Here is a 25,679-nt window from a genome sequence, read left to right on the forward strand (position 1 = left end):
GCTTCAGCATAGCCCTGCACTAGCTAATGCCAGAGCAGAGTGTTACAGGCACATTGACACTACTGTAGGTGTGACTGTTTCATTGTATGCAAGACTACAGCAGTGGACTGGTCACAGTTCAGTATTACAGTCACATACAGAGCACTAATAGCGGCAGGATAGGGATAGCATAGCATGGCACTCAGCTATACTAGGATGCTAGGCTAGCCATAGTGCTACACAATGGCAAATCATTGACTTATTTTACGTGCAGAAAATTGCATGTGGGTATCCATACAATTCATGCCGCCACACTGATCGTTAATTAGAAGATGGAGGTTAATAAAAATTCCTTTTCATAAACTATGGTCTTTAATTTGTGTTAACTCGATTGAGAGAACACCTCAGATGACAGGAAAAATGATCCAGAGTTCTGTCAGTGTAATGGTTTGGCATTTGAATGATGGTGAGCGAGAGAGGTGATGGTGATTAGTATGTTTTCTATGAGGTGGACCAACAAAAACACAACTGAACATTAAACTAGCCATGAAATTGTGAATGTATATCTTTGTGGTCGGGGGTCAACCTGTTAAGTGCTAACAGGTCAGGTGGAATGGCTGAGTGTTAGTCAGAGGGTGTCCTCTGTCTAAAAGGGTTAGTTTTTGGGAAATGTTCTGGTTTCATAATAATTTCAGCCCGTGAGCTACAGCCATTGCAGTCAGCCAGAGTAAACTACAGTTTGTGTGTAAGTATGTGTGGTGTAAGAACCCAGTAGGCTGGCTGTAATGTTGGCCCTCTCTCTTGGATAGATGCACTCTGCTTGGTGACTCAATGACCTTCATTCCTCACTTGGGTCTGGCCTGTCTCATGTCTTATTAACTCCTCTGGCCTAATGGACAGGGGCCACGGCTTATTGAGCAACAGCTGGCCAGTGACGCCTCGTTCCTCTTGAAAACACTACAAACTCTCTGACTTTGACTCGACTATCAGAGTTGTTTCTCCTTGTCTCTTTCAGTCAACAAGCATTTGCTTTCTTGCAACACAACTGCTACACAATATTTACCAAAAGTGAGCATTAAAATCTTATTGAAAATGTGATTGTTTTCATCACAAAATAAGCCAGGTAACCATTCTACAATTACACTGTTTAAAAGCAACATTAATATTATTCGATTGCAATTAAGAAAGCAATTAGGTTTTCAAGGCTTGTAATAAATAACTTGTATAATAATAATCATAATACTATTTATATTGATCATTTTAAATTAAATTTACATTGCTTGTTAGACATAACAGATCAGTAGTCTTCTAATCAGGGACAATTAAACACCGGGATGCCAGGTAACTGTAGTTAAGCACCTTATAAATTAGAAATCCTGCAGAACTCTGGGTACAGAGGACTGAAGAGCACTGTAATAACACGTGTTTCAAAATATTTTGTTAATATTGGCTCACAAGTTGCTCACATTGATGTTTTTAAAATAAAAATGTTTAAGATGCATTAAAATGTGAAAATAAAGTCATATTGTGAAATGTACTTACAATGAAATCCCCACATTAAATTCACGTAACCTTTTTACATTTAACATAACATTTTCTGATAACATTGTAGGCCTACTTATTATCTGGGTTCAAAGTGTGTCTGTATTGTAGCACTTTTCTCACTTAACATTACCAAAAAGGCACAAAAGCAGCCCTAAAACAAAGAAAAAAGTGGAGAAAAGGATATATGGAATCATTAAAGCAGTAATTAGCCCATTACGTGGGAAGGGAACAAGCAGGCTGCTTTGTGGGTAAATGAGTCAATTGGAGAGGATGCTCAGAGGAAAGGCGCTCCAGGCCTGGGAGCACGAAGACATCTGCTGGCCGCCGGGCCGTTGGGCCACAACAAAACAACCTGCTGCTAACACACTCTCCCTCTTTCCCTCTCTCAGTACCTCTCTCTCTCACACATGTACGAATGCACGCTGATGCACGCTCACCACGCAAACACTCTGCAGGCTTTTCACACTGCCTCTCCAAGCTCGATATAAACAATAGGGCTTTTGTGCTTTCTCTCAATGCATGTTAATGGAGGAATGGGCGTTTTTGTCTTTTCTTTTTTGAAAGAAATTTTTTTTCAATTAAAATTGGCTCCTGCCCTGGATATAATAAGGCTAATTTGCTAATTAGTATCATTAGTTAACGGCAGAGAATCGGAAACGAGCCGAGATCTAGGGCTTGGTGTATTGTGCTTGAGTCGATTATGTTTGCTGTCTTGGAGTGGAACCATACAAGCACATTATACATTAACTTGTGTTACAGCAGGCCCATGTGATTCAGTCACACAGGACAGATGTAATTATAACTGCAGCAGAATTGTACTGTATTCTGCAGTATTTTTTTAAACTTGGGTCTTACCTATAAGCAGCAGCACAAACTTGTTTAGTGTGTAAAACAAGCAGGAGTATCAATTTCACAATCTCTAATGGATTTTATTTTCAGCACTAATTTGCATTTCATTTTGTTTCAGGTGAACATTAGTAGATCATTTTTGCTTCATTATTTTCAGTTTATTAAATTTTTAACTTTGAAACATACTAATATTAGATATCTTAACTTTAAATTAAATGTTGTCTCTTCAAGGGATAAACAGAACAAACAATAGATCAGGTTTGACTGAAAACTGTGTTGTATTAGGAAAAAAGTTCTTTTGCACAGTTGTCCTTTAAAAGATTTAGTTTAAAAAAGGGAAACTGTGCAGATTGAGCACATTTATAACTTCTGAAGTGTTGAGGTTTTAGTGGAGGGCTTGGGAGCAGAGAGCAGGAGCACAAGAACACAGTGAGGAAGTGTCCTGTGGTTGTGAGTTGTGATGAGAAGCGACAGCTCTCCTGTGGAGCCTGTAAATTGGCTTGGCGTATCACAGACACACAGCCACGCTACATCGCTCAGGTGTCACACCAGGGAAGCTGCTCCAGAAGAAAAATACCTTCCAAGCTTTGACTTTGATGGAGAGTAAACAGCACGACCGGCTTAGTGTTATTGAAAGAGAGAGGAAATTGTATAAGCACATATTCTGTCTCCAGTTCTGAAACATTCTTGTTGGATCGGATGATGGAAACAGGTGATTGTATGATATTACGCGCTGTCTTGTTTTTTTGTAGTTGAGGTGAAAGGTAACATGACCTCAAGGAGTAAGCCCTAATGATCTGTAGGTGTCGTATATAGCATTTAAATTAAAAAAAGATTGTTTGTATCTTTAGTGAGTGACAGGAAATGACCAGGTAGGATGCCATATATACAGTATGTCAGCCATATATATATATATATATATATATGATGTTAAGTGATAGCTTGTTGTGGAGATTACTGATGTGGGCAAAAACCTTTTTTAGAAATAACTGAAGATGGCTTGAGGTACTTCATATGACTCAATTTAATTAAGTTGAAACAACTTGTTGGATTTAAGACATTAGTCTTAAATAACTACATCTTCTAATGCAGGCGCCTATGCCATATTTAATACAGTAGACTATGTCTTGTAAGTCCAGCAAATGTATATTTATATTGGCAATGTATTTAAAGTGAGTCAAACTACAAACATGTACTACAACATTATGGTTCATTGCATCAATATGACCATATGCAGAATTGGGGCCTTAAAGTCAGAAAGACAATGAAGTGCATCTCTTTTGTTTGATAAGCATTTACAATATTTATAATCCAAATACATGTTTTTGCCCAAGCCTCACAGGGAATATTCTGAGAAGTGTTGGCACGATGGCAGCATGATGAAATGAGGGGAAATACGTAGTTGTGAACGACAGAACCCCACAGTCTCTTATGAACAGTTCCTCTCTGATCTGGGTGGACCCACACAGAGCACTCACAGGGCCTGATTTATTGACACCTGCACCAGGTGCAGAGCTCACACCTGTTGTTCAAAAGGGGGACATATTTGCTGAAATAAATGTTCACAGGAGAAAAGCTGCATCATTGTTGATACACAAACGTGGCTATGACTCATGCTCTCTATGTGTAGGTGTTACATCCCCTGTTCGAACACTGTAAATTGCATTTGGTGCAAATGTTTTCCAAATCAGGCCTGCTGTTTAGAACAGACTTGTTTCCTTGATTAAATGCATTTATGGTCACATAAACCAAGAATAATTGCTATCGAGTTTGAGGCTGATGACTGATGACATTAAATCTCTCATATCCACATTTGAAATAGCAATCCTGTTTGTGATTTAATGGCACCAAACACACTGGTGTTTTTCACTTATTCAAATGTTAATCACACTATCAATCAAACCACATTAGATGTTTGCAAAGTTTGCTGATAATACATAATACTTCCTTTCCATTATTCTTAACTTGAACACATTCACCTGGAGATTCCCAACCTTTTGAGCAGATGGCCCTAGTGACCCCATTCTTATTCATACTGTCTCTGGAATAGAGCTGGGAAGTACGAGGAGCTGCTGGTTCTGGTAAAGTATATTTCCCACTCTGAATTCCCAATAAAAGGCTCCTGGTCAATGTAAATGTGTTCTGAACAGCGTAATCTTTAGCTTGCCATTAACATTGCACATAGCTAAATTTTAAGCTCTGTGAATATTTCTTACCAAAATGCACCTTGGGAGAGATTGTTAACTTGTCACCTTGCATTTTATGTATATAATCTTGGACCTTTGACTTTTTATCAAAGAACTAGATATCATGTCCATCCAAGCCTTAAAAGGGCTTCAACTGTCATTGATTATGGAGAAAATGAAGGGGACTTTTAATTCTGAAATTAGGGAAACCCAAAATCTCAGCAATTAGCAACTCTGTGACAAATTATTTAGCTGCTCATATTGGTTGTCAAGCAGCTGCTTTCAAAATTACTGAACAGTGTAGCCAGCCACTTCATTTTATTTTTTGGTGGGGTGACCAAATGAATATCAGAAGATCTTACACTGGGTCACCTCCTGAGGTTGGGAAACTCTGCATTAACTATGCACCTTTAAAATCATATACCCATTATAAATTTCCATGCTGTGACAACACTACCTGAACCCTTTCCCACCCTATGCTGTCTCTTCTCTGGCCCACTTCCTCCTCCATGACCATCTCCATGCCCCGTCCAGCACTCACCTGAACCTCTGAGCCTGGTGGTGGAGGGGTCCTGGGTATCGGCGATTGGGGGACTGGTAGAGTTGTGACAGAAGGGCTTGGCTGGTCTTCTGGCTGGGGTTGTTGGCGAACTTGACTGTGATGGGCTCGGCGGCACCTGATGGCTTCTGTCCATTCAGGCCCTTGATGGCCTCCTCAGCCTCTATCCTCTTATCAAAGCGGATGAAGCCCACACCTCGGGAGCCACCTGCGGGGCCAGCAGATCACAAACAAACACAGGCCCCTTTTACTTTACAGGGTTTAGACACAACATCTACGGCCCATACATTCTTACTGTGTAATGTGTTTTGCTAATTTTTGTGTTTTCACACTCCAACAATGTTAAACACTATTTTCCCAAGTCGTCTTTATCTTTATACTTTTGCACTTGGCAGTAAACTCAGACAGTTTTTGGCTATAAAGGAACTCTTTTAAAAACTAAATTAGCTATTTAGAAACGTCTATATTTTAATTTACAGGAATTAAATGTGACAATGTGTTTCACAGTGTAAAAAAGACGGCACAACTAAACACAAAAAAGGTGAAGCAATAAAGGACAGCTTGATAATAATCAATTGTTAGACCATTCTCTATCAATCTAAGATATTTTTCAATTATGTTTCCATAAAACAGCAATTCTACTTTTTATGGAAGAGTGATAACTAAAAGCATGATGACCATTTGTTTTAATCACTAGGCTGTGTGATAACTGCTTTGTGTGACTGAACTGTCTTGTTGTGATGTTATAATTTGTTCTCTCTCGTAAAAGAGATCTTGAGGTCAATGATTCTTCCTGGATAAATTAAGAAAATATAAATAAAAATATATGTAGAACTGCAACAGTGAGCATTCAAACTGTTCTTGTTTTAATTCTTTACATTTTATCATTCTTACTATTTTAATTTTTTTCCTGACTATATTCACCCCAACCCGCTCTGAAACTAAACCTAGCTGCATTTAACACAAGGATTTACAGTAGGTTTGGAGAAAGACAGAATAGAATAGTATAATAGTAACACACACACACACATACCAACCATAGATTGAGCATATAGGACTGTATTGTGGCATTGGCCCTGAGTCACTTTAAAGCCACACAGTCCATTCTTCCTTCATGTTAGCTCCAGTCACAGTACGCCATACACACACTCTTCATGTATTGTTCTCAGTGACATTTGAGCGGTTTCCTTGGAGATATTTTTTGACTGCCACCTGAGAGTAACATTTAGAGACGTGCTTCCTGGGAGGTCCTTTATTGGTGTCTGTGAATGCTCGGTGTGTGTATACTGACTGTATATATATATATGTGTGTGTGTGTGTGTTTGTGTGTACGCACGCACTGGTATCTATTAATGGATGCTGTGCCTTGTTTTAATGAGGCTGCCTAGATGGCCCAGAGGATGCTCGCTCAGTGACAGCAGCACTCTGCCGAAGAGACTATTTACATAATACTGTGTGTGCACACAGGCATGTCTGTGTGACTGAGACTGAATAAAAGAGAGGCAGTGAGAAAGAGGGGAATTTTTGTGTTTGAGCATCATTGTGTGCAGTCTCTTTCTCACACATAAAAACCCTCCTTATTGTTATTCCACATTTTTGTACATGCCATCCCTCTGTCTATCTCTTTTTTATACTTCCTGTTGGCTTGTCTCATGGTACTCACTCCCCTGAATTCCTATTCGGAGAAGCACCTTGACCATCCCTTTTGTTCTCTTTTTCTTTCCAGGACACAGACAGCTAAAGGTTATTTACTTTCCAGCCAAGCTGCAAAATAAAAATCCACTCTTTGAAAGCCAATCACTGATGAAAAACAAAGTAAAAATAACATTTAATCTGGGAATTTACTGACGTTGTTTATATTATTTTACAGTTTCAGTTCAATTTTAAAATGATATAATACAAAAGTCATATTTTAGAAATACACTTTGCAGCAAAAACACTGTAGTTTTACCCTTTTTTAAACTTACTTAGAGGGACTAAGTAGCTCATTTGGAATTTTGAAAACGATGACCATTAAGTATTGTTAGGTGTGTAATCAACCAGGTTCTGACTTTGCAACTCAGACACAAAGGAACAATCTTACTTCACAGTCTTAACTGACCACACACACACAGACCTGAACCACAGCATTTCCCTTCCGCCTGTTGGATGATCTCATTAACTCCTATTCAGTGTAAAATATTCTGTTTTATTCTCATTTTTTACCTTTCTGGCTCCCTCTCCCCTGACAGGCTTTCACAATTTCCCCTTCCTTACTTCCTCTTGTGCCAACTGTGTACCTGTACATTTTAATTAGCTTGTCAGAAGCAGAAAAATAACTATTCTAATGGGATCTACACAGTGCAAACAAAAACCACTGCTGTTCCTACGGTTTTCTTCATTTATTACTATTGTTGTCATGCATGTGCTGTGTGTGAGGTAAAATAGGGGTCACTGCTGTGTCTTTGGGGAAAGCTGTTTTTGAGCTACACTCGGTAACTGTGATTGGTAATGGACATTTGTAGTTTTTTAGATTTGTAAATTTACTAAGCATTAAAACTCATCCAACACCATGCTTCACCTTGATAATTGGAATCTGCCCAATTTCACTACAGTCTACTGTAGTAAGGCACTTAGCAACTCCAAGAGCTTTGCTCAAGGGCACCTCAGCAGTAGTTAAGGAAGAGGAGAGCATTGCTCATTCACTTCCTCCGCTGAGACGAGAGACGAGAAGAGAGGACTGAATTCGTCCTTTAATCCTCACACTTGTTTGGCCTTGAGCTGCTCCTAAGCAGGTTCTGGCTGGAGGGCCCCTAGACAAATGCTTGGCATACTGATGAGGGCACAGCACAAACACACACATGCACACACACACACACACACACTTAAGTGATGACTTGAAGAGGTGCTAATGAGAATAAAGTGCGAAAAGAGGAGCAGAGATGTCCATGATCATTTGCAATCGTCCATGACCGATTGTATAGTGATATATGCGTCTGTGTGTGGACGTGAGAGAGATTAAACTTTTCTAAGTGTGTGTTTTTGTTTGTCTAAGTGTGCACCAGCTACTCTTGTCCTTGAGTTTGCACAATATCATTGTAAGCAGGTGAGCGAGGTGAGGTGGCAGTTGACCTCATCAACCATTGTATGTGAGTGTGATCATCTCCTATTTGTGTCTACACACTAGTGTATCCAGTGCAGTCTGGGGATATAACACAATTCACTTGTTTAAGAATTCAAATTTGGATTAGGAGTTAGCAACTATCAAGAATGGTAACAAGTTCAGGTAGTGAAATAGAACGGATGTTCTTTGGCTCGGACGCAGGAGAGTGAAGTAGGCCCTCACAGTTTAAGGTTGTTCTGCTTTACTCCGTTCAGTATCACTAGAGAGGAGGAACGGATCAATGTGCAGGAAAAATATCTAATGGTGGTGTGAAATGTGAACTAACACAGATGTAGGTGTACAAAGCATTGATTTTTCTGCTGATTTGATCTGACCATCCGCTGTTTTCTTTTTCCTTGTGTTTTGCTTGCATACCTTGCTTGGTTTTCTTTACTACCCTGTAAAAACGTGTGTGTCTCTTAGTGCTATACAAATGATTACTCTTTTGCTTATTATTACTACACTTTAGGGGGCGAGACAAGCTCTTTGCGGTATATCAGTAGAATAAACAAAGTTGTGATTAAACATGCATTTGACTTTTGAATTTCCACATTATTCCTCACATTGCTGCTAATGCTGAACGTATCTTCATATCATCATCACCAGGCATCACATTAGTGTGTGAAACACTCCATAAGTGTATATATGTTTAATGTGTTCTGAAGTTGTCACATCAAATCAAATCAGTTATATAATATAAAATGACTGGAAGACAGAACAGAATTGTATATTGACTTTTATCTTTTCCAGCATTTATATAGCACTTTATCTTTGATACCCAAAGCACTTTGGTGAACAGGGGAAACTACCACCACCGGTGTGTAGCACCCACCTGGGTGATGCACAGCAGCCATTTTGCACCAGAATGGTCACCACACATCAGCTTGAGGTGGAGAGGGAGGGAAACATAGAGCCAGTTACACTGGCAAGAGTAGGTAGCCAGATGGACAATTTTACCAAGATACCAGAGGAATCCCCTACTCTTTACAATAAATGCCATGGGATCTTTAATGATCACAGTGAGTCAGGACCTTGGTTTAACGTCTCATCTGAAGATACAGCATAGCATCCCCGGGGCATTGGGATTTTATTAGGACCAGAGGGAAGACTGCTCCCTACTGGCCCACCAACACCACTTCCAGCAACAACTTAGTTTTCCCAGGAGGTCTCCCATTCAAGCATTAGCCAAGCTTCAGTCATTCAGCAGAAACAGGATACATGTTGGTATGGCTGCTGGTAAAATACCTGGACAACAATGGAGGTCTGTGGCACAGACGAACAAGCTATATCAGGCTTTGCTACATGGGCAACACTTGTTAGAAGGATCAGTGAATTGTTGGTTTTGTGCTTTTCATGAGATTTGTTCAAAATAAGGAAAATATATCACCAGCCTTATCCTTAAATATTATCCAGGTATTTATCTAGGAGAAAAGCTACTTGCAGATTAAATTAATGAACTGGTTTTAAATGAAAAATCAGCTCCATGAATCCACACCACACTCAAAGCGTATTCAGCCATTTTTTATTACCATTCTTTCATGCTATATTAATGTAGTAAACCTTAAGAAGAGTTTAGTTTTCTCCTGTTAAACATTATAACAAAAACAAACTTGCAATCTATAAAGCAAGCTGTCAGTCTAGGGAGTCCAACCTAATGACTGTTCTTTCAACCAGCCCCAGAAGCCTAGGTTACTTATCAACCGCCAGCCAGCCATACAGGCAACATTAGAGCACAATGTACTTACTAAGGTACAGCAATCCGTCTTTCTCACTCTCTCTCTCCTCCTCACTCTCTTTTTCTGCTCTCCCTCTCCACAGTAATCAACAGAGGCTTATGTAACTCTCTCTACCTGTACTTATCTCTCTCTAACACATCCCGACAGGCACATTGGCTGCCTTACTAATAACACACTACCTCAATCTAGGGAGGGGGAAACAGAGGGAGAGTGGCTGGGGGGCGAGAAGCGAGTGCTGAGGGGTGGGGACGGGCAATGCAGGAATGAAAAGGAGAAAGGGGAAAGAGTGGAAACGAGGAGTAAGGAAGGAAAGGACAAAAGGAGAGAAGGTGATAGAGGAGAATGTTAGGAGGTGACAGTAAAAGGATGATGATGAAAGGAAACCGTGCTATTCTTGCTTGCTCCTGCCCAAACAAAGCCGCTCTTTCTCTAAAACCCACTATCATTTCCCCAAACACTGACTGACTGACAGAGAGAAATGACTGCTCCTCTGAGAGACCAGAAGAGAGGAGAGTGGTGAGAAACCTGGCTGCTTGGTAATGAAAGACACACACTTTCTTTTCAGTTTCATGCATCTAGTGCACTGTATCCTTGTACGCAGGCCCATACGCTCGACATAGACACATGCACTGATGCACGCACACATAGTCAAAATATTAAAATGTTTTCAGGTGCCACTCCATCTCCCATCCTTTTATCTTTTTACTTGACGAGCTATATTGTGCCAACTGTATCAAATGGTCAGACTTGCCTTTCCAAAAAATTTATAATATGGCAGAGGCAGAAAGAAACCCTCTTCCTGTTGTCTTCTAATTATGTGGAGGAAAAAAATGCAATGTCCTTGTTTTAAGTAACATTAGTGTGCATGGGTACAGATGGCGTTTGAAAAAGCAGCGAGAGGAGAGCCGAAGAGACTTTGAAGAGTGTAGGTGCCCTGTGCTTTAGCCTCTGTCAGAGCAGAGCTTCAACCATCTGTCTAATGTGTGTGCGCGCATGTATCGATGTGCATATCTGTACGTGGTTGTGTGTGCATGTGTGCCGGCTACCACAGAGACAGTATGCGCTCTAAAGATTATGGGGGGAAAAAAACTAAAGGCAGAGAGACAGGAGACGATAGTACGAGTCAAGGCTGCAGTCATCCCACCTAGACTGTGCACCTCTCCGCTCGTATTACCTTGACTGTTCTCTACTGCTGGACAGGTAGAGAACAGGGATTCAGTGTGGTGTCAGTCTGAAGGGGAACATCCATTATTCAAGTCAAGAGAGGAGATAACGTACCAACTGTACGGAGGAAGGGTAATTCCTCTGAGAAGAAATTGTGCAAACATGAATGGTCTGAATACAAGAACAAACCAAAAACCTAGCTGTAGAGCCATGCAGGTTTGTGACGAGACTTCTAGGGCTCCGTTTTCATGGTATTGGAAAGACTAGCACAAGCGGCACTATGAAGTGCCATTTCTCTGACCTTGAAATGCTTGTTGTTTTAGTATTTTTGTACCCAGCACAGCAGGCATGGCACAAAGGTGGAAGGAGAGGCAAAAAGAGACAGGAGATCCATGCAGATGAAGCAGCACAGCGAGATATTGGTGTTTTGTTGAAAATTGGCTTTGATGGTGCACTGAGAGTAGAGGGCTTGATCTGTTTTCAATGCTACATCACACATGCTTTTTGAGTTGATAATTTTGGTGATTTCAAGAGGAAACTAAATGCTTGAAAAAAAAACCCCACATTAAATATTAAATAAACATATTCCAACCAATGGTCATTTAAACTGACACCAAAAAGTTCAATGTGACTATAGAGAGAATGCCAGTAAAGCAGTCTGTACTGCAGATTATTGAATTACTTTTACTACTATTTATTACCCACCCTACTACCCACATTGCTTTTAGACAGTATAAAAGCTTTCCCTTCAGTTAGTTAAATCACTTCAGCCATCTAAAAGCAGCAGGACAACTATGGGTGTCCAATCTGAAGCTTCTAACTTGAAAAAAGTCACACCAAGCACTGTCTTGTGATTATGGTGTGCCAGTATGCACGATAATGCGTATCTTGAGTAAATCATATGCAACCAACACCAGGCGGCTGCTGCAGAATATTGTTACAAATGTCTATGCACATGAAACTGGTCAGTTATAACTTCCTGGGGAAGTGACTCTTTCCAATCTGTTTGTGTCTCTCTTTCTCTCCTCACCTGACAATACGAAATTACAAGGGACAACAGCTAGGTGCTTTCTGGCTAAAGTGGTGTTTCAGTTGTAACGAAAATAGCTTTGGCTAAATTTTACAGGGGTGAGTCACGAAGCACAAAGTAATCTTCAGACCATTTTGGCAGCAGTGCTATTATTGTTGCATGTAAACATAATCAAATGTTTTATAGCCTCCAACAGAGTCAGTAACTGCACATCACTGAGTCCAAATAAAAATGTACAACGTTATGCACACCAAACACGACATGACCGGACTTTCAATACCTCCATAAACATAAATTCAACTTTAAAAGGCACATCATGTGCTTCTGGCAGCATATTTGTAATGCTGCATGCTTGTGCATTGAACTTCTCAAACAATGTAATGTTTTTTGTCTTGGAGGAGCAGGAGGAGGAGGTCTGAGATTTTTTCAGAAAGCTTCAATATACAGAATACAACTTGGCAGTAAATAATACCAATGTGTCTGAAAAGCTTTCAAACATGGATGCCTCATGTCAGCAAAATTTCAAGGTAACTCAACCTTAATTAAATGCTATTTTGATCAGGAACAACTTGCCTATCATACAACTGTAGCTTAATGCCAGATAATTTATTCATTCAGTGCGCAAAAAACACTTGTTATTAGTAAAACTGGCAATCACCATCTTGAGTTGGATTATGCCATGAATGCTTGCAACTTGTTACCATAGGAATCGTTCCCATTGCTACCTTCCATCCCACATGAAGGGAACTCAGCATCAGCCTTTTCACAGCCAATCCTTACACACACTGAGCAGCAATTTAGTTTCACATCAGAGCCAGTATGTGGATCGATTGTATTTGCAGTCATTGATCAGGTAAGCATTGACCTCTGCTCGCATACAGGTCCGGGATGAAGAACTAGGAATAGCCATCTATTGATCCACCGCTGTCTCTGATATTATATCTGTTTCAAATTGAGGCTGGCCTAAACCAGCTGTCAGAGCACAAGATCACAGCCTGGCTGCCTTCCCTGAAGGTTAGAAAGAAAGGATATAGAGGGAATCCAGCCTGCATTATTTGCACTGAGAGAGACAAAGAGACAAAATATGCTTATCCATTCAGAAGAAATCGATAGAGGAAGGGAGAGAGGAGAGCGAACGGATAGAGGAAGAGATGGAGAGATATTCCTGTCTAGTTGATGTTGTGTTTGCTCTCTGAGTCTCTAGGGCAATTTGGCAGTTTTAGTGGATTTTGCTTCAGCTGCCTCTGACTGAATGACGATAACAGTGATGTTTTTAAAGTTCCTTCTTGTCTTTATGAACAGAAGAGTGACTGCAGGGTGCATTCTGTTGATGAGGAGGTCATTTAGAGAACAGACTTCATGTTCCCAGTTTAGCAGAGCAGGAGCTGGGGATCATCATCTCATCTGCCAGTGGTCACTGGAGAACATCTGTTACTTCAACAACTTTATGTAGCATTGCTGTTTCTATGTATTTCTGTCTGTGCATCACCCCTCTACAGCCTACTCCATTTCTGTGGACAATGTTTGGGTGTGTCTCAAATCAGTCCCTTGTTCAGTAGAGACAGTGAATTACTAAGTGAATTGGATTTCAGGGACTGATTAGGTCCCTAATTAAATAAACATGGGGACACTGGTGAGTCAGTGATGACCTGCGACACAACTTCAAGGCACCACATAATGACGTCATATCAACAACATACAGTACGTCCCTCAAGTCAAGAAGACTTAAGTTTTAAAAAGTAATAAGAAATATACAACCAAGCACAAACTGTTTAACATATGTAGCTGTAACAATAATTTTTCTTCTTCTTCTTCTTCTCAAGACTTTTTTCAGTGGTGTCACGGTAACAATATTGGTGTTAAGACATCCTGCGACTGGCTAACTGGACAGTGCACCACGTTTTGGACCACATACCAGTCTGACACACACCACAAATCTGTCTGTGTCTCCCTCTTTCTCTGCCTCTCCTTTCTTGTTCTGTACTTAAATTTTTGGCAGTCACAGGAGAGTTTTAATTTGCAGCCCATTTCTCTCTTGATGGCAGCGAGTGTGTGGGTGTGTGTGTATCTCTTGTGTGCTTATGCCTGTACAGTAACTGAGAGAAGAAAAAGATGAGCCAATGGTGCCAGCATACTACTCTCAGGGCCCTTCTAAAGTCCTCCATGTTTTTAATCACCAGCAACTCTAACATCTAATTGATCATTAACATTTCTCCTGCTGATCCTTATCCCTCTGGGGACACCTTGCCTAACATCTCTCTCTCACATTATTATCATTTGTGTCTTTGTGTGAGAGCATATATGTGTGAATCTTTGTGTTTCAGTTTTAAAACAGATACAATAGGCAGGGTGGTAGCCAGAACAACAATTAATGTAGTTGAGGGTGTTAGCAGGCTCACACAGCTCAAAGCCTCCTGTTCTATGTTTAAAAGAGTGTACTGACCAGTGATAAATCCACCGTCTACATGCTACAAGAGAAAAACTGTTTGTCTGGTAATGATAGTAGTAGTAGATGCTGTAGTTCAAAAATTATTTTTTTTCCTAAAACGTTTCTGTTAGCTTGGAGCCAGGTAACATCACCAACTGTTGTACTCGATTGAAGGTGGCATCACCTGGCACCAAAGACCAGCCAATAGCAGATTTTACTAGCACTAGCATTAGATGTAAATAGTTGGGTTTGGTGTGTAATTTAAATTAATTAAATTTATTTAGAAGCCATGTTGTAATTTTCTGGGCATGCTTTGCATTTTGAAAGTTGCATCAAAAGTTGCAAGTGTACAATATAATAGAAAGGAAAGGCTTTTCCCCTAAATCCTTCAAAGGAATGCATGATGTTTTGACAATTGTTTTGAAAAAGAGAGTGCTTTTACAATAAAAAACTGCAGTGTATTTAGAAATCAAACTATAACATCACACACAAGAAACCCTTCGAAAATGTATTGTGTTTAATTGTGGAAATGAACTGCTGCAGCACTTTATCTGGCCATGCTTGTCAGAATGCTCCACTTTCAAACTGACCTTGTGCCAGTCAAGAATGAACAAATGGTGAATGCATCAAAACCTTGCCTACCTGTGTTGTTTTATTCATGGCATGTGGCTGTGGTTGAACGGATATGTTTTCTGTAGCCTTGCGTGTGTTGTATAACTTTGTTGCTTTGTAGAGAGCCCCCTGGATCTAAGTATGGTATGACATGTCTGTTAGTAAAAACAGATAGGCAGGAGATGTGCCCACTTCATCTAAATGTGTGTTGATGAGGGCAGAAATGGCACTATCTTTTCCCCCCATCTTTTCCTTCCGCTGCCCCCCTCCCTAGATCTCCCTTCACTTCCTCCCTCTTCTCATTTTCTTTCCTTCCCACGTCTCTGCTCATCTACGACCTCTGTTACTTGCTTTTCTTTCCATTTTCTCTGCCTCCTCCCCCCTTGTCTGCACTGCACTCCCCCCTGCCTCCTTTTCTCCTCTCCTTTGTTTTCCTTTCCTCTGCTTTCCCTTCTCCTCTCACCCTCTCCCCTCATCTTCTCAGTGTGTACAGACAGGCGTGCACTTCACTGCCAGCAGTGATTTATTCTGCTTAGGCAAATGAGTGTGGCTTACAGCATGCTGCTCCCTTTCTGCTTCATCAGTACACATTGCACATAACACTGGAGCAGGTTGCAGCCTGTAGGCACACACACAACCCCTGAAATGGATCTAAGAGACACGCTGGAGGGGTTCTTCTGCAATACAATGGGCTGATGTGATTCATTCCTGTGTTTTGAATGTAGTGGAATGTGTAATTGAGCATGTATATTACACAGCTTGTGCCTCTCATGTAATCATTGTTTGCGCCTTGGTCAGAAAAATTGCCTATTGATGTCACTCTCACTCACTCGGCAATGCTTGGTATGGTTGAAATCAACTTATTTTGATATTAGTAAGAATATTTTTTCAATACTGGAATCCATTAGATATGGGCAACGCATATAAAATCACGTATGATATCTAATCGTATATATCTAATTGACGTTCAATGCAATGAACGGTGTTCTGCTGATTTGCATTGCATCAGACAAACATCTTCACTCATATAAAACAATTTCAGTCACTACTGTTTATTTGTAAAATAACACATGATCATATGACAATACAATTTCACTGACACTCAATTAATAATAATATTGCATGTATCATGTATTAGAGAAGTTTTGAAATAGTTTCTTGGCAGTTTCTTATTTAAGTGTTTTTATTTTGGTTGACTATGGTCTACCATGATTATTTCACTACACACAGATGTTGGATTTCCTTTTGTTCAAGTACTTCCTTCCTTCCTGTATCACTGTGTATTAACGCACACACAACAAATGTTTTCAGTCATTTTTTGTCAATGACTTTAATACTTTTCATGCTCTTGGTCAATTTGGTCAATTACTTACACTACTTTTAAGTAAATGTGAAAGACGGAAGGTATGGTCCATTACTCTGTAGAATCACCACATTTAGTGTGAATATGACACATGGTGCCAAAATAAACTGTTACACTTGAGTTTACTATTTTACAGTTTCAGCAGAGACAAGCACACAGAAATATGTCACTTCCAGCTGCCATCTTTGTTTGGCTGAAGAAAATGTGTTGCTACTTGAGCAATGGGTAATACATTTTCCGTACTGTGCAGCACACAGAATATTTATTGATCCAGATGGACATTAGAGCATTTAAGGATTCTGAAAATACTTTCAAAACGGCGGCAAATGGTTTTATTTATCCTTGTGAAAAGCAGTTACTTAGATCTGTGAATCACATTTCATTATTAAAGCAAAAATGTAAAATTTAACGATAGTGATGTCTTAAGAGACACAAACTAGGCCTAATATTAAGGATGTGTCTATACATCAAATAGTCACATGACCACACAACACACGCATAAGACAGACATTTAACAAACCATAACTATTTACAAAATGTGTAAAAGAATCAGTCTAAGAGTGCTCGTGAATGGCTGGGGGATAATTTCATTCAACAGAATCAGGGACACATAGTGTATCAGTGTACAGTATGCGCGTGTGTGTGCTTAGTGTCTGCCTGATCATGTGTGTCTGTGTGAAAATGTAAAGAGAGAGGAGGCGCTGCCCCATGGATACCTGTGACCTGGTCGACGAGGATGCGGGAGGTGATGATGCGTCCGTACTGGGAGAAGAGCTGCTCCAGCTCCTTCTGGGTCATAGTCTTGGGCAGGCCGCTCACATAGAGGTTGGCGTCACGGATGGAGGCTGAGCTAGGTCGGGCATATGACACCTGTGAGAAAAGACACACAAAGTCTTAGGGCTTGTATAAATAAATTAGGGCTCCCGTACTTTATCACTCATTAACATCCTGGGGGGTTTAAATCTAAACAAGAATTAAGTGTGAGAGGTACAGGGATTTTGTTTGTGAGTGTGTTTTGGATGGGCAGGGTTGTGAGTCTTTGGATCGACAGGGAGGAAAATGTGACTATATTTTCTTAGGACACCTTGCCTTGGGGATTATCGTTGTCAGGAAAAGATTTAGCTGCTTAGAACACTGGAGAGATAACACTTGAGTCGTTTGCTGGGGGAGGCAGAGGAAACTTTGTTCCCCTGAGTAGAAACTACAGGTGTTTTGCTTTGAAAGGACAGCTCAGGTAGCCAGGGAAACAGGATTAATAGTATTAGGACTTTGACCAAAAAGTTTCTTCATTCACCCGATTGATTTTAAGCACTATTCTGAGTTAAATGTGAATGAATCAAAAAGGTAAGAGTTAATATGTTGTGTTTGCAGATGTCTGTTTAATTAACACATTAGCCATGAGCCTAATAGTTAGTAACCAAAAGTTTTTGAGCTTTTCACCAAGTGCCATTTAGCCACGCACACCCTGAAGAATGGATTTCACAGTTCAGTTTTATTAAGCAGGTATACAGTATGTGTAAAACATTTAACATACTCTACTGAGGAACATCTGCATCTGTCCTGCATTTTTTAAAGATTAGTATTAGGAATCAATTGTTTGCCACTGCATCCCATCTGATTTTTCTTACAGTCTGCTGTAAAAGCACATGCTACCATACACATACTCACAAAAACACACATGCACATAAAATCCATTACATTCTTGCCCTTGCAACACTCTCCTGGACAGCACTCTCACCGAGCGAATAAAAAGACTTCCTCATGTTACCACTCACCCACACAATTTCACTCAGTTCCTCCTTGTCACATGCTGCTGCTCCTCCTCATTTCCACACACGTACAGAAACACTTATCCACAAGCACATGTCTATAAACATGCATACACACACGGTTTTCAATGCTATTTTTCAGTCATTCAGATTCTACTACCTAGAATATACTTTGTATGAATTCCATCTCTCTATTGTGCTGTTCAGCTCCCAGCAGTAGCTCTCTACCAGTGAACTTTCACTTGTCAAACGTTGTCCCAAACATCCTCACGTGTAGACTTGATTTTGCTCCAGTGAAAGTTGTGTAAATCCCATTACTACTACTGCTGCTGACTGGAACAGCTTTCCCTTGCATTACTTTCATTACCTCTGACATGTGGAGACATAAGCCATCAAATAAGGTTAAAGTCAGGCAAACATGGTGGATATGCAGTCATATCCTTGAGCAACAGCATGAAATCCTGCTGAACTCTAATGGTGTAAGAATGGGATCGGGAACAGCTGGCTTTCCCCATGTCTCACTTTTATTTCACACATCTTCCTCTTTGGGTCCTCTTGTCTTCATCTTCCTCTCTCTCCTTTTGAATGTCTGGATCTTTTCCTTCTGCTTCCTTCCTACATGCTGCATCACTAAACCTTTCTCTCTCTTCCAGATTCTGCCTCTTTTTGCTCCTCTTTTCTTCTCTGTGCAGCTCTCCCTCATTTTCTCTCTTTGTCAGCCAACTCCAGATGTCTAATCCTTCAACACCTCCTCAAGCTGTGAGCGGTATTGTGTACAAGTGTGGCGTGGTGCATGTGTGAAACAGGAGTGTGTGTGTGTGTGTGCGCAGAAAAGTCAGAAAAAGTGTGTGAGATTATGTGCATGCATGTCACTGTGAGCGCCTCTCACCTTTGGCATGCTGCTTCCCCTCGCGCCTCAGTAGGAAAGCAGCATCGCAGCCATCGTTGACAAAATCTGAGGTGTCATGGTGGAGGAAACTGCAGCAGCGAAACCGACTCAAAGACACTACAGAGACACATCGCCTGAGAGCATGTGAATCTCTAGGCCAAGTGTTTCCTCACAAGTGTAGTGGCAGAGAGTGGGAAGGGTGTGACATGAAAGAGTGCCAAACTTAATTTTAGAATTACCGTGCTGCCTTTTAATTTACCTTGTTACCTTTAGGGCATTTCAGTCTGTTGTGGAGAGAGAAAGCAAGGAAAGAGGGTAGTGGGAGGGGAGGCAATGAAGTGTGAAACAGTGATAGCGCCAGACAGAGATGCAGAATTGTCTTCTGTCATTATGAAGACTGCCTTTATCTCAGGAACAACTTGAGGCAACCTCTTGTGTCATGAGAGTGTGAGAGTGAAAATCTGTGAACTCGGACTGCTATACTCAGTTAAGAACCTCATGGATTCCCCGCTACATAACTGACCTTCAACTTTTCTTCATATTGAAAAAGCCTATTTTTACTTTTTTATAAGTCTCCATGTTGGCTGACTTGCTTTGTATTGAGTTGCTCACATGTATCAAGAGCAGTGCTCCTGTAATGCACACCCAGTCTTTATCTTTCAGTTCATCCAAACACTTGTAATCGTTGCTCAGCGAGAGCCCTGCTTTGCTGAAACTGTAAGTCGCAATGACCGATTCATACATGCACATGTAGACAACACACACAAATACAGACAAATCCACCCATCATACTGTAAACACATCAAACCACCACAGATCCCACCTCAAACAAACCGAAATGTACACACATATTCACCAAAACAACACATGCAGAAAACACACATCACACTCACATCACATATTATTTTCTATCTCTTATTTTTCTGTGGCATAAATTAGACAAGTGCCAGGATGCTATGCTGAACCAAGGCCAGGCAAGGAAGCATACACTGTCTAGGGAATGGAGGGATTCTCACAGGGATTCCCCATTCACAACTACAGGCTAATCCCATGATATTAGATTAGATTAGATCTGATTAGATCAGATGACAGAAAGCGAGAATCCAGGGATTACCACAGAGCTACAGATTACTGCCCAGCTTAAAAGCAACAACATATCAGCAGGCACAGAGCAGAGGGGACAATAGTAGAGGATATGAGAGAGGAGAAAACAAGCTCGGGGGAAGATTGATATGATGATGTTAAACATATGAAAAAACAACTGCTTGTAAGGTTTAATTTTTGTCTTCAAAACATGTTTGGAGGAGGGACAGCGCAGTGCTGGCATTGGTTTATCTGTCTTACCTCTGTGACAACCACCAACAAGCCTGCACATTAGTCATACCATTAAAATGTAATAACAAGTCCTCAATTATTTTAGAAAACATGCAATGATTGACGTGTTTCTTCCCTTTTACTCAGATATATATATATATATATATATATGCAATTAGCATATCAGCCATAGTCACAAGCTTTTTAATGTATCTCTTTGATTTAGATGGTCTTTTTATTTCTGAGGCTCATGCATGTTAATCCCATCTGGCCTCCAGCTCATTCACTAACAGCATCACTATCTAAAAGGGCTTTGAGAAAGAAGAAAGCAGCCTTATAATTTAAGTTTAGCATGACTTGCACAACTTAATCAAATCATTGCGATTTTTTTATTATCTAGCAATTCATATTTATATTTTGCAGTAATATTTTTCAAATATTTAGTTGTTCATGAAAAATACTGTGTATTTGTAATGGAAACAATTATGGTGTGTTATAATTGGACTTGCTGTACATGGTGTCAGTTACCTTGATCGTTTTGGTCTGAAGTCTAAGTCCATTTAACGTGTTGATGGCTTTCTCTGCGTCCTTTGGGTCGATGTAGTTGACAAAGCCGTAACCCAGACTCTGTCCTGAAATGCCAGAAAGAGGGAAAGAAAAGCTTTTAAAATGTTATCTCGATTCAATAATTTAATTTCTTCAATTTGCTCACTAACAACAAGAAAACATCAAACAACTTAATTTATACTCATCATCCATACTTGAGATTTGAAGGGAGACAGAGAGACCCCTCATTATTAGAAGAGGAGGATAACCTAATATTTTTACTCTCTCTTCCATACTTAGAATCTTGTATTATGTTTTTGAAATTTTGGTAGTCTAAGGGAAAAAGCCAAAGTTACATTTTGACTACTCAGTTTTACAGCAGTGTGATGCGTTGACTAGAGTCCCCAGTACCTTTGTCCCTCCAAAAACTCCAAATGATACCCAGCCCTTGCTCCCATACATGGACACCCTCTTGGATATCATACAAAATCCTTTACAACATCTCTTCATCACTTCTGACAAGATCATAGTTACTCCTGCCCGGAGCGCGAAGAGTCTTTGTGTGACTGTTGTCAACAATGTGTCATGTGAATGTCATGGTTTTGCATTTGTGTTCAGCTATTTCCTGTTTTATTTTGTAATGTGTATGGCCTTATGTGTCTTGTGTAGTTTTACTTCCTGTCTTTGTTTGCTTTTCCCTCCAGTTTTGATTGTTTGCCCCGCCCTAATTAGTTTCACCTGTGTCTCGTTATCCTGCCCTCACCTGTGTATTTAAGTCTGTGTGCTTGCTTTGTTTTGTGTCAGATTGTCATTGTATTCATGTCAAGGGTCCTGGCATTAGTTTTCTGTGTTTTGGCCTAGTTCTCTGTTTTCTCTTGGACCTTGCTGGATTTTTGGACTTTGCCTGTTCCCTGGATTTATGTTTGCGTTATTTAGACTGCTTGCCTGTTTTTGTGTGACTCCTGCCTGCCTGTATCAGTGTAAGCCTTATTTTCCTTTCACTAAATTATTTATATTGCACCCACCCTGTCTGGTTGTCTGCGTTTGGATCCTACTCCTGCCTGCTTGATTCCCCGGCTTGACTATCATACAACAGTGAAGCCTGCTCTGTTGCCATAACCCTGCAGCTTTGTACTCTACAACATGTGATGAATGAAACAGCCTCTTTCCAGGTCCTTGTACCCTTTTAAGGGACTCTTTCACTACTCTATTCAATTAACACTTAAAAAGACCAGCAAATGACCGTTCAAAAGATTATCCTGGTCAAAAGGTTACTGTTTCACAGGTAAAACATCTCTACCTGAGATTTCATGTCATAATGTTAGTGAAAAGGGAATATGTCTGATCCTTGCATTCCTCATCGGTTGCTTGGTGTGTTAGTGATCTCGGAGCTTGAGGAAATTTATTCTACTGATTTATTCTGATGCATTTATTAAGTTGCTCAAGATAGAGGTGTCAACGACTGAATGCCTAGAATGTCAGAAATTAAACTCAAATTCTCCCTGAAATGCCCCAGCAAATAAAGTATCACAGTAAGTACAAACAACATATTTGTTACTGTCTTTGGAGCTGTGCAGAAAGCGGAAAACATACCACCCCCATTTCCCTCTAAGCTCAAAGTGTCTTAGATAGCAGACTCCCTTGAGTGTGAAGCAGGCCTGACATCTTCCAGTGTTTTCCCCACCAGATCAAGCCTTTCAACAGGCGTAGGACTTTAAGCGGACGCCTCCAGCCATCAGGGCCTTCAGTTGGCTAGTTTTTAACAAACAGCCCCTCTCCACTAATACCACACATGAGCACAAAGAATCCCAGTCAGTTTAAAAAGAAGCAGCATGCACAGTCACGCTAATGGAAACAGACAGCGGTTAGGCAGAGACAAAGTGAATCACAAAATATGGAGCATGGCTGTTTCACAAAATAAATACATTTGGGCTATGGATATCACAGTGCTCAGCAGTGGAAGGGCCAGGAGGGACTTGTAGTCCTAACATCAAACAGCTGATGATTTTCTCTTCTCTCTTCTCCTCCCTTTTCTCCTCTGGATTAACTGTGGATTATCAGACGCTCTATTGTTAATTAAAAACCTGCCATCCTGAAGAGACTACTGCTATTAATAACTAACCCTCCTCTCTGACTCTCAGCTGACATCAGGTGTTAAGTTTGGCAGTTTAAATATAACTTGCAAAATCATTCTTCGTGGCTTCTTCTTTATTAAATAGTGTACACACAAATGAGAACATGTGGCAAAAGTAACTAATTGAATTAGTTGAAATAAAACATACATGTATCTTTAGCTTGCCAATAAACAGAGATGGGTCATAAATGGTATTCTATATTACCCAATAGTGTACAGTATGCAGATAAATTAAATATTTTCCCTCAAATAAATGTTACATAGCAAAAAAAGGTCAAACTAACTGTTAATAGGTGCATGTATTCAATTTACACTGACAGTTTAAATTCCAGGTGGGTGCAACAGCTCCTCTCCAGTGTTCGCCATCTCTCCCACCCTCGCCTCCAACTTTCCCATCACCTTCCTCACCCCTCTCCCTCATCTTCAAAAAGAAATGTGAGGTTCGACAAGTGCAGCTACCAGAGGGTTAGCTGAAAATGAAGTGTGCTGGCAAAGCGCACTCATGCAGGGCAATTGAGATGGGCTGGCTGGTGCTTAATGGTACAGAGACTCTTAACACTCATGGAGTAGTCCAGGCAGCCAAATGGGGCCAAACCAGCAGCCGTGGACGCTGCGTGACGGTGGGCACCCTCAGTATAGGTTGAGTATCTGTGTGTGTATGGGTGTGCGTACATGTTAATATGCAAGTGTGGGCATGCACACATGTGAGTCAGCAATGGATTATAGTCTTGCAACAAACACGATGATGTATTTACTTTGATTACAGGCCTGATGAATGTGGCATTCAGCTATTTGCAAATGATGTGTTTATGTAAGTTTGTGTGAATGCACTTTAATTGAGTGTGTATGTTGTATGTATGGGGAGCTTAGGCTGGTACTGGCATATCTGCCCGCCCCCACTCTCTTCTTCACTCCCTCTTTGGCAAAGCTGAGGGCCTCCAGGGCTGGAGGGAAGAGGGTGGGAGCGAGTCTCGCTGGCTGGCATCAGTTCTCAGGTGAGTGGTGAGATGAGGCAAGACAGAGAGAGACATCTGCCTGCAGCATCAGGAAAGCTCCAGGAGGGGATTCCACCAACCTTTTCCAGCCCGCTACGGAGGAGCTAACAGCAGGGAGCCACCGGCATACTGCCTGGCTGCCTGGAATCTGCACTGATGGGCGGGAGAGGCAACGCCAGCACACCACCCAGATGTGCACACACAGGCAAGTAAACATGTAATCACTCAATCGCAGAGGCACACACACACAAACAAACACAAGCAGTAAAGTATGTCCTTGCAGCAGGACAGCGAGGAGTGAAGTGGCTGGCAGATAACCAATGAATGCATCATTGTTCATGTGTGTGGAGGGGGATTGTAGTTCCTAAACTGTTTAGTGAATGTCAACACTGAAAAGATTAAGATTTAGAGAAAAGAGAAAAGATTACTATTTCCATGTTTCATCACATGTATGCACGCGCAATCATATAGGCGAGGGTACTACTGTAAGTGGTTGTCCGTCAGTAACCTGCAGTATGCATGCAGAGGCAGCAGCACAGTTTAGATGCAGTTTATAATGTCTCCACATCGTTTAACCTAGCATGCTGTCTTATTGGAATGCAAGAATAAGGTCAGCTCAGGCTCAGCTTCACATTATTAGAACCCCAGACAAAATGTATTACCAAAAAGTAAAGACGAAGCAAAACGTGTTAAGCTGTCTGTAAATTCTAGCCACACATTTAAATGTTCAAGATCAAGTCTTACTATAAAAGTAATGTTCAATGTCATGTGATCTATGAAAGTTGCTTCACTGCTGCTTAATAATAATAGTCATAAAAATTTTACATAAGGTTAGAGAAATGCTGTTGAACAGAATTCAAAAATCAGTGCAGGGGACATTGCCTAATACTATGTGTCCCTCCTAACTTTGTCACAGGAATTGTTTGCCTGAGAAGTCTGAAAACCACAGAAAAATCTTAGACAGACTGTCTACTGGTATTTTATAATTAAAAATAACTTGAGAAAGTACTGCATCTGAGGCAATGTAGAGAAGCTATTAAAAATGCATGATAAATAGCCTCTAATGGGGTTGTAGCTAACAGAAAAATCAGCCTTGTGCTGATCAATTGGCTTAATGGATACATTAACTTATATATTTTAATTGTCAATTAAAACCAAGAACCCAAATGATGCATTGCTTTTCATAATGGCCTTTTAATGAGGTTAGATATTAATTTTCCTTTGATTTGTCAGCTGCTTACAGTGCCAGTTGTGCAAATTCTACAACAGTTGTAGCGACTCAAGAAAATGCTTGGCAGCAATGAAAGGGGACTTCTTAATAAAAAAATTATGTAAATTTAATAATGGCAGAGGTCTTGTAATAAAGTAAGTAATAATAAAGTAATGTCCCCAAGTGGGATTTTGTGAAGTATATAAATCTAAGCATCTAGGGTTTGTTA

General features: G+C 40.5%; 1 protein-coding gene across 10 annotated transcripts in view; it reads right to left on the minus strand.

The window, feature by feature from the left end:
• elavl4 (ELAV like neuron-specific RNA binding protein 4) overlaps positions 1-25,679 on the minus strand; it is a 75,703-nt gene that overhangs the window by 8,070 nt on the left and 41,954 nt on the right. For 8 of the 10 annotated variants that reach the window (XM_044199139.1, XM_044199137.1, XM_044199145.1 and 5 more), the window contains 3 exons: positions 21,094-21,197; positions 17,310-17,463; positions 5,101-5,335 (listed from right to left, as the gene is read on the minus strand). In XM_044199139.1, coding sequence (XP_044055074.1) covers positions 5,101-5,335; positions 17,310-17,463; positions 21,094-21,197 — 493 coding nt within the window. The remainder of the gene's footprint in view (positions 1-5,100; positions 5,336-17,309; positions 17,464-21,093; positions 21,198-25,679) is intronic. The other 2 variants (XM_044199140.1, XM_044199138.1) reach the window with 1 other exon arrangement.

Source organism: Siniperca chuatsi, linkage group LG6 (assembly GCF_020085105.1).
Source record: "Siniperca chuatsi isolate FFG_IHB_CAS linkage group LG6, ASM2008510v1, whole genome shotgun sequence".
Lineage (NCBI taxonomy): Eukaryota > Metazoa > Chordata > Actinopteri > Centrarchiformes > Sinipercidae > Siniperca > Siniperca chuatsi.